This window comes from Octopus bimaculoides, chromosome 6, assembly GCF_046866305.1.
Source record: "Octopus bimaculoides isolate indiv1 chromosome 6, ASM4686630v1, whole genome shotgun sequence".
NCBI classification, from domain to species: domain Eukaryota; kingdom Metazoa; phylum Mollusca; class Cephalopoda; order Octopoda; family Octopodidae; genus Octopus; species Octopus bimaculoides.
The window spans coordinates 108,632,944-108,642,454 of NC_142933.1; the positions used below are offsets into that span (position 1 = coordinate 108,632,944).

At 38.2% G+C, this 9,511-nt stretch overlaps 1 protein-coding gene across 5 annotated transcripts in view; it reads right to left on the reverse strand.

The window, feature by feature from the left end:
- Nucleotides 1-320: 320 nt before the first annotated feature.
- Nucleotides 321-9,511, reverse strand: part of LOC128248022 (uncharacterized) — a 251,462-nt gene continuing 242,271 nt past the window's right edge. For all 5 annotated transcript variants that reach the window (XM_089354399.1, XM_089354400.1, XM_089354401.1 and 2 more), the window contains 2 exons: nt 1,756-1,822; nt 321-1,220 (listed from right to left, as the gene is read on the reverse strand). In XM_089354399.1, the coding sequence (XP_089210525.1) occupies nt 619-1,220; nt 1,756-1,822 (669 nt within the window). In that variant the 3' untranslated portion in view covers nt 321-618. The remainder of the gene's footprint in view (nt 1,221-1,755; nt 1,823-9,511) is intronic.

Genomic DNA, 9,511 nt, shown 5'->3' on the forward strand with positions numbered 1-9,511 from the left:
GTAGACCAAAGAATATGGCTGGGAGAGGGCATTTCCCTTGATAGTCAGGGTAATCCTAGATCTATGGGGTTCCTTGATTAACCCTAGGCAGCAGTCCTCCTTTTGGGGCATTACCATATTTTGTATGTTTTCCATTCATTTCATTTCGTTTATGTAGATCCTTACACTTGTCTCCTCATCCGTCACCCTTGTGGCAATAATAAAGAAATTATTAATCATCATCATTATTAATATTATTATTATTATTATTATTATTATTATTATTATCATTGTTCTAATCATCATAACTCTTTATTCGTGAGAAAAGAGAAAGATACCTGTTTGTTTGCTTATTCGTTTTTTATATATTTTGTTGTTTTGTGATTTTGTTTTTTAAGTTCCAAATTGAAATTTTAATACCAAATTTTTTTTTTTTTAATTTTTTCCCCCTAAAATTCAATTCTTCCTCAATTCAGAGAAAATTTGTCCTTCATTCAAAAAAATTGTTCAGTTTTTTGTTTTTTTTTTAATTTCAGCATTTTCTGTTCAAAATTATGAGATAATGGGGAAAAAAAAAACAAAAAACAAAAAAAAAAAAAAACTCTTCCAACTTTTTTTTTTTTTCTACCCAATTATTCGCTAAGAGATCATGCTAGGTGGAGTGGTGCCATGACCCGGTGGCACCTGAGCAGCGCCACTCATGTCTTTTCTCTGGGAATTGTCTGATTGCTGAACTGCAAAAACAGTGGAGTTTTGGGCTGCAGCAGTTACATGTCCTACCTGATGTGCGTTTGGAAACGTCACTTGCAGCGACTGTGTTTTTAGCTTATTATTACCAACTGGTTTTGTTACTACCTTGCTCCCGCTGCTTGACTTGATATGCGTGTGTGATGACAGTATGTGTTGCTGTTGTTGTTGTTGACTGCCGCCAGTTTTACTGTTATTTTTGTTACCTGCTGTTATAGTGTGCAATGCTGATGTTGCTGGTGTAGCTAATGTTGGCGATGAAGTCGATGACTTTGTACTGTTATTGTTATTATTACTGCTGTTGCCCCTGCCTGTCACAACACTACCCCCACTGTTGTTGCTTGACGTCTGAGCTTTGCTGCCACCGGCTGATGAAGAAGATGAGGTCGCTGAGTGACGAGCTTTGCTGCTGTGGACATTAGCAGCTTGATTCGACTTGTGTGATCGATGGCTTGAGCCCTGAGCCCCGTGTCGAAGATTGGTTGAACTTTTATCTGTGAACAGAGAAAACAACAAAGATTATTTCAGGTTCCCAAAACTTCTGAGATTCTCAAATTAACTGCCACCATTTAACAACTGCTTTTTTTTTCCCATGCTCACAACCAGCTTTGGCCTATCAGCTTTCATGGATGGATGGGAGGTAAGAAAGCTGAGAGAAGAAACTATGCACAGGTTTTGAAATTGAGAAGGAAGAGGAGGAGGAGGAGAAGAACTGAAGAAGAAGAAGAAGAACTGAAGAAGAAGAAGAAGAAAAGAAGAAGAACAAGAAGAAGAAAAACTGAAGAAGAAGAAGAAAAAAAGAAGAACTGAAGAAGAAGAACTGAAGAAGAAGAAGAACTGAAGAAGAAAAAGAAGAACTGAAGAAGAAGAAGAACAACAACAACAACAATAAGAAGAAGAAGAAGGAGGAGGAGGAATGATTACAAAGGACATTAAAAAAAAGCCCGTTTGTGTTAAAATAACGAGTAGAGATAAAAAGTTTGATGAGAAGCTGTTGAGTTTGCTAAATTGGTGCAGATTGCTACTTACCAGAGGGGGACGGTATTATTCCATTGAGTAAAGGAGATGATGCAGTGACTTGGGGACTCACTGAACCCTACAGAAAAAAAAAAAAAGGATAAAAAATTAGATAAAATTGAAAACTTACAATTTTGACACAAAAACTAAAAGAAAAGACAGCCACAAGGAGAGCAAAAACTTGTCACTGTTTTTATTACATATTAGATAAAAACCACAACTTCAAACACATGGTGGACCCTAGAGGTCAGCCTATCAGAGATGACAGGGTCCCTTCTAGATTAAAGTGAGATTGGAAGTTTGAACAATTAAAAGATACATATATAGGCGCATGAGTGGCTGTGTGGTAAGTAGCTTGCTTACCAACCACATGGTTCCGGGTTCAGTCCCACTGCGTGGCACCTTGGGCAAGTGTCTTCTACTATAGCCTCGGGCCGACCAAAGCCTTGTGAGTGGATTTGGTAGACGGAAACTGAAAGAAGCCTGTCGTATATATGTGTATGTGTGTGTGTGTGTGTGTGTGTGTGTGTGTTTGTGTGTCTGTGTTTGTCCCCCTAGCATTGCTTGACAACCGATGCTGGTGTGTTTATGTCCCCGTCACTTAGCGGTTCGGCAAAAGAGACCGATAGAATAAGTACTAGGCTTACAAAGAATAAGTCCTGGGGTCGATTTGCTCGACTAAAGGCGGTGCTCCAGCATGGCCACAGTCAAATGACAAACAAATAAAAGAATACAAGAATGTGTGAAGGTTTGTGCCTTCTAATCTTGATGATGATGATGATGATATCCTGCATTAAACCATTATTTCTTCCACAATATTAACGTACCTCCACCCCTGTTTCTTCAACTACGAAACAATACCATTGCAAATGTCCTCCACCCTTTTCATTCTCACTAAAGTATTTACTAGCTCCCAGCATAAACATTCCTTTAAAGATGAAACAAAATGGAAAAGGTGTCTTCCAATTTTTGCTACTACCATCGAGATCTACACCGAGGTCTGCATCTGCAGTCGGCTTCACCTGGGCTCGTACAAACATGGCACTAATTTCCATGATAGAATGTAAAAGCAATAGAAAAGAAAGAGAGAATGTTTGAAGACAACCAGACAAGAAGCACTTTGATCTCTCAAACAATAACAAATACATTATTTACATTTGACAGATATTTGTCCTCATCTTGTTTGTTGTTAACACAATGTTTCGGCTGATATACCCTCCAGCCTTCATCAGGTGTCTTGGGGAAATTTCGAACCTGGGTTCTCATTCCTAAGGTATTTTTCGATGTTGTTATTATTATTATTATTATTAAGGTCACTGCCTGGAACTGAACTTGGAATCTTAGGGTTAGTAGCCCATGCTCTTAACCATTACGCTATATGCCTGCTCTTAACCACTACACCATATGCCTGTGGGCATATGGTGTAGTGGTTAAGAGCGTGGGCTACTAACCCCAAGATTCTGAGTTCGATTCCAGGCAGTGACCTCAATAATAATAATAAAAACACATCGAAAAATACCTTAGGAATGAGGACCCAGGTTCGAAATTTCCCCAAGACACCTGATGAAGGCAGAAGGGTATATCAGCCGAAATGTTGTGTGAACAACAAACAAGATGAGGACAAATATCCATCAAATGTAAATAATGTAAATAATGCACATAATTCCTCATCTCTTAAATATCGAACTGAATAACAAATACATTTATATTATTTTCCCCCAGCAAAATTCTAAACAAATTACTCTAATTGTAATCTTGATAAAATTGTTTAGCATCAAAAATAAGTTAGAAAAAAGAAAGGGTGAGGGACTTTTTGTCAGGTTTAATGCAACTAAGTGAAGTATGAGTGTGTGTGTGTGGGGGACACAAAACATTTGAATAATGGTAAAAATAAAGCAAAAATTTATCATATATCAGGAAGTTAACCAACAACAGACAGACAAGATTAGAACCTACAACTTCTGATATTTCATGATAGATAAGTAAAATGGTTGCAAGCCAGTCTGATTTACAAGAAACTCATTCACTTTATTACATTGCTCATCGCCTATAATAATTAAATATAATATTAATTCTAAATATTTCATTCATAAAAAAAAAGAACACACACACACACATATATATATTTACTTTATGTGTTAACAAGGCTACCATTGGTTTCATGCAGAGAGAAATCTCTCAACAATTATCAAGCCTTCCACATAGAACATTGGTAATTGGAGGGAGAGAGAGAGAGAGAGAGAGAGAGAGAGAGAGAGAGAGAGAGAAAGAGAGGGTGTGTGTGTATGTGTGTGTGTATATAGCAAAGAGTAATTCTGAAATTTAAATGAATGTTTCCTAATAGTAAAATAGTAAAGTATTATTAATGAAACCACCTCGTTAAGCTGGAAGTCAGAATTGTAATCTCAAAACAGATTTTCTTTCAGCCTCTGGGAGCAGTTTTATGATTGTAAACAAGACTCAAAGCTTTGTTCAATTTGTGAACTGGGAATTTAGATGTGTAGTGGGTTTTCACTGCAGTCATTGCTAAACCAGTGAATAAAGTTGTCTTGGTTGTTTCACCTTCATCCTTTCGTTACCATATTTGTGTTGGAAAACACTGTCTTTGTTTCAATTCTTTTTGAAAATAATGGTGAATTTCATAAAATCACTTTTGTCACCATGAATTTGGTGTTTGGAACATAAATTAACATGAAATTTTGATAGATCACATTAAAACTTCACAGAAAGAAAGATGGTCTCAGGCAAGTTGTATCTAGAATTAAATATTGTTCTGTCTCTCTTGTAGATGTACAAACATTATTTACATTTGACAGATATTTGTCCTCATCTTGTTTGTTGTTAACATTTCAGCTGATGTACCCTCCAGCCTTCATCAGCTGTCTTGGGAAATTTCGAACCTGGATTCTCATTCCTAAGGTTTTTTTTCGATGTCATCATTATTATTATTATTATTATTATTCAGGTCACTGCTTGGAATCGAACTCGGAATCTTGGGGTTAGTAGCCCACACTCTTAATCACTATGCCATATGCCCGTGGGCATAATAACATCGAAAAATACATTAGGAATGAGAACCCAGGTTCAAAATTTCCCCAAGACACTTGACGAAGGCTGGAAGGTATATCAGTCGAAATGTTGTGTTAGCAACAAACAAGATGAGGACAAACATCCGTCAAATGTAAATAATGTACATAATTCCTCATCTCCTAAATATAGAACTGTATGTACAAACATTGGCCGGAAGAAGTGCTCTGTAGCAATTCAAACCTGTCCTGCTTGTTTTTACTAATACCAAAGCATGAATATCACAGCAGAAGAGTTGCATAAATGCACCAGGGTGACATAGTTTCAATCCTAGGTTTAGCATGAATATTTCACTGTTGTTAACTTAAACTTGCATAGTTTGGTAATTAATAACATAATAAAAGTACTAGTTATATACCGAAATTGATTCAATCAAAAAGAAGTTTAATTTGTGCCAAGTTCAAAGAAATCTAATAATAAAGAAACACAAACTCTTTGCCCTGTACAAAAGAAATCTTGTAAGAAATTGTGGCAAAGTTCCTGCTCAGTTTTGAACCAATGCTCTCAGATTTTCCTAGCTTGGAGCTATGATCTACCATACTGCTGTAAAAGGCAATGTGTCACCATAAAAGGCATTAACATTTATGTGAATATGACTCAACCAATCAGAACTGGCCGATTTATTATGGTTGATGCAGTGAATTTTAAAAGAAATATGCAAAGTTTTCTGCTAAGTAACTCGAATGAATGTTCTAGAAACTTTTCCTTACAGTAATAAAAAGCTGGTGAATCTCCCCTCAGACTACAGCCACTCAGCAGTGCACATGGTACAAATATGACTTTGCTCAATGAACTGGTCTTTCACTTTGTCTTACCTAACATACTTATGCCATATGCAACAAAAGGCAACAACCTTCAACTGTAATGTCAGACCATGCACACATTGATTATATGCAGTGGTTTCAATTCTTTCTAATGATTCCATCTTCAATGACTATCAATTACTTTCATATTACCTCGAATATTTTATTACAGAAGCTTCCAAACTGTTATGTTTATCATTTCATTAAATCAAATTCATTCTTTTTATCTTTTATCTTTTACTTGTTTCAGACATTAGACTGTGGCCATGCAGGAGCACCACCTTGTAGAACTTTTAGTTGAAAGAATCAACACCAGTGCATATTTTTTCTAAAGCCTAGTACTTATTTTATCAGTCTCTTTTGCCGTACCACTAAGTTACAGGGATGTAAACACACCAGCAGCAGTGGTACACACCTACACACACACATACATATATACATATATATATACACACACACATACATATATACATATATATATACACACACACATGGCAGACTTCTTTCAGTTTCCATTTACTAAATCCACTCACAAGGTTTTGGTCAGCCAAGAGGCTATGTTAGAAGACCCTTACCCAAGGTGCCATGCAGTGGGACTGAACCCAGAACCACATGGTTTAGAAGCAAGTTTCTTACACACAGCCATGCCTGCGCCTATTGTCAATATTTATGACTGCTGAATAAAAAGTGACTTTAATTCAAGTTGCTACAAAATCAGGAGCTTTTAAAAATGAACAACTTCAATTTATACTTTGGGGCAAACTGCCAATTTTTATCTGATTCAAATATGTCTACCTTTTCAAACAATTTCTAAAGAAAAATCAATACATTTCAGTTTCGTCGGGGAAGAAAATATCTTCTTCCACGGATTATCTTATTATTTTGGTAACTCATCATTTTATGTCCCCTTTCCAGGTTGGTATGGGTTGGAACAGTTCGACAGGATCTGACACTTTAAAATGGCTCAAAGCTGAACTTTCAGAGGCAAAAAATGACTCCATCTCTTTTACACAAACCTCATCTATCTTCTTATTTGTTACTTTTTCCATTACCATCCTCTCACAATAAATCAGTTGCATGTGTGTGTATATATATATATATATATATATATTCATACAAGTATTTTCTATATGTATACAGATACATGTGAAGATGTGGCCTGTGGTACTCATGATCACAAGATTGTGGTTTCAATTCCCCGACCTGATATTACATTGCATTCCTGTGCAAAACACTTCATTTCACATTACTTCAGCCCACTGAGCTGTGAAATGAGTTCCAGCAATACTTGGGAAGTTAACCTCGTGATGGATTAGCATCCCATTCAGGAGGAGTGTTGTAATCTCATTCAATTATATATCATGGCAACCAGGTTAAGTTCCAGCCTTATCACTCCTGAGGATCATGACAGACCTAAGTAATATATATATGAATACATTAAAACACATACATTTACGTGAAGCATTTGTGTTTAACAGGTGTTGGGGATTGACCTCCAAGCTTTTCAGTGAGGCTTCAAGAACACACTGAAAGCCTCACTGGAGGGTTTGGGGATCATCCCCTAAGAAACCCAAGCACAAGACTGCCCTGCCTGGCAAAGTTGCACTAACAGAGGTGCCACCTCCTGTAAGCAGAAGAGAATTACAAAGGCACAAAGAAAATGCAAACTACACAAGTCCAGAGCCAAACCCTTGCCTTCAGTCCCAACAGACCACAAGTGCCCAACCTGCAGGGCCTTCCAAGTATCCATCGGACTGACTGGTCACAGCTGGACACACTGTGTTCAGTCTTCTCCCATATGATGTCCTTGGTCATTGTCAACGACGACGGGACAAACAACAATACACTTAAACACACACATTAATTTTTACAAGGAAAAGATTGACAGTGACTCTGAAGTTTTGGCATACTTGTCATCAGGACTGATGACAATGAATGAGTGAAAACTTTCCCTATAAAAATTAATAAATATCTACTCTACTAAAAAGTACTATGTAATCCTTCCATCTTATGTTAGATTCTTCTTTAATATACAATCTACCATTAAAGCAAATATTCATAACCACACACACACACACACACTTGAAGCAACCCTGCAGCCTGCCAGATTCTATCAAACCATTCAACCCATACCAGCATGGAAATTGGGTGTTCAGTGATGACGATGATGATACATAGAAATATTATATATCATTGTCTTCATCATTTAAAGTCCATCTTCCATGCTGGGAGTGGGTTGGATGATTTGACAGGAGCTGGTAAGCTAGAGGATTGAGTCAAGCTCCACTCTCTGCTTTGGCATAGTCTTTGCGGCTGGATGCCCTTCCGAACATAAACCACTTTGCAGAGTGGATTGAGTACTTTTTACGCATTTGCATACACACACACAAGATACATATTATATATAGGTTCTCTTTTACTTGTTTCAGTCTACATACATCATCATCATCATCATCATCATTCCAGCAGCCAGGTTCCATGCCTGAATGGATCAGATGAGATTTGATGAAAATATTACTACAGTTGGATGCCCTTCCAGTTGCCAACCCTTACCCAGGTAATATTTCCAACTTGACCACAAATGTTTCTCCATGGATGACTGCAAATGAACAACATCACTTGTTTAACAGTGAGGCTCATTTATGATCATCATGTGATGTCAGGACAAGGACACACACACACACACACGAGTCTTCTTTCAGTTTCCATCTACCGTGTCTACTCACAAGGCTTTGGTAGGCCCAGGACTATAGTGGACGACACTTGTTTTCAGATGCCACACAGTGGGACTGAACAGGAGACAACATGGCTCAGAAGCAAGCTTCTCAATCATACAGCTCCGTCTACCTCTATGCATATATCACACACATCATCACTGTTTCACATCTGTTGCTCCATGCCAGAATCAGTTGGATGGTTCAACATGATCCAACTTGCCCGAGGGCTGTGTTGTCCTCCAATGTCTGTTTTGGCATGGTGTCTATGGATGGATGTCCTTCCTTATGCCAACCACCTTACAAAAGTGTACTGGATGCTTTTTACATGGCAAGGGCTCCAGTGAGGTTGATAAGTAACCCTTTAAGACAAGATCCTTTCTCAGAGTGGCATGGTGGAGTACTGAGGGAGGTGGCTTTGTTTTATGCACATAGATGCTAAAGTAAGAAAGAGGGACAGGAACAGGCATCATGCTACACCAGCAGGAAAGGGGAAAAACACGATGAGGTAATACAGTGTGCCCTCAAGGCATAAAACAGGGGATAGAGAGAATGGGGGCAGAGAATCGAGGATGATTGAGTGGAGAGGTAGGTGGTATGAGGTGAAGTGTGAGGGAGACAGAGGTCAGGCAAACATAAAGGTGGATATAGTAAGTTACAGAAAAGGATGTTGATAGTGGAGTTGAGAGGGTGTTCAGAGAAAATGGGTAGCCAATGGAGATATAGGGATAAGGATGATGTTGGGAGTGTGGGATAGGCAGCAAAGAGAGAGGTTCCAGGAAGAATGAGTACTGCCAGAACAAAAAGGAGGAACGAATATGTACAGTTCAGCTCTTGGGCAATAGTGCTGTGGGAGGAGGGAGGAGTGAGTGATATGAAGTTGAAGAGCTGGGAAGGTTAGACAGGTCGAGTGAGTGTGGGCATAGGCATCAATGTTATGCTTTTAGGACCTCATTTTGGCTAAGTTGGCCAGGTCTTCTGAATTACAGCAAATCACCATTCATCTCAGTTCTTTGTCATCTCCTCTTCAGATTCAACAGCCTGAAGTCAGACTTCACTTCTTTGAACCAGGTCTTTCTGAGTCTCACTCTTCTACAAGTACACGCCATATTTAGTGTTCAACACTTCCTTACACAGTTGTCCTCAGCCATACACATCACAGGA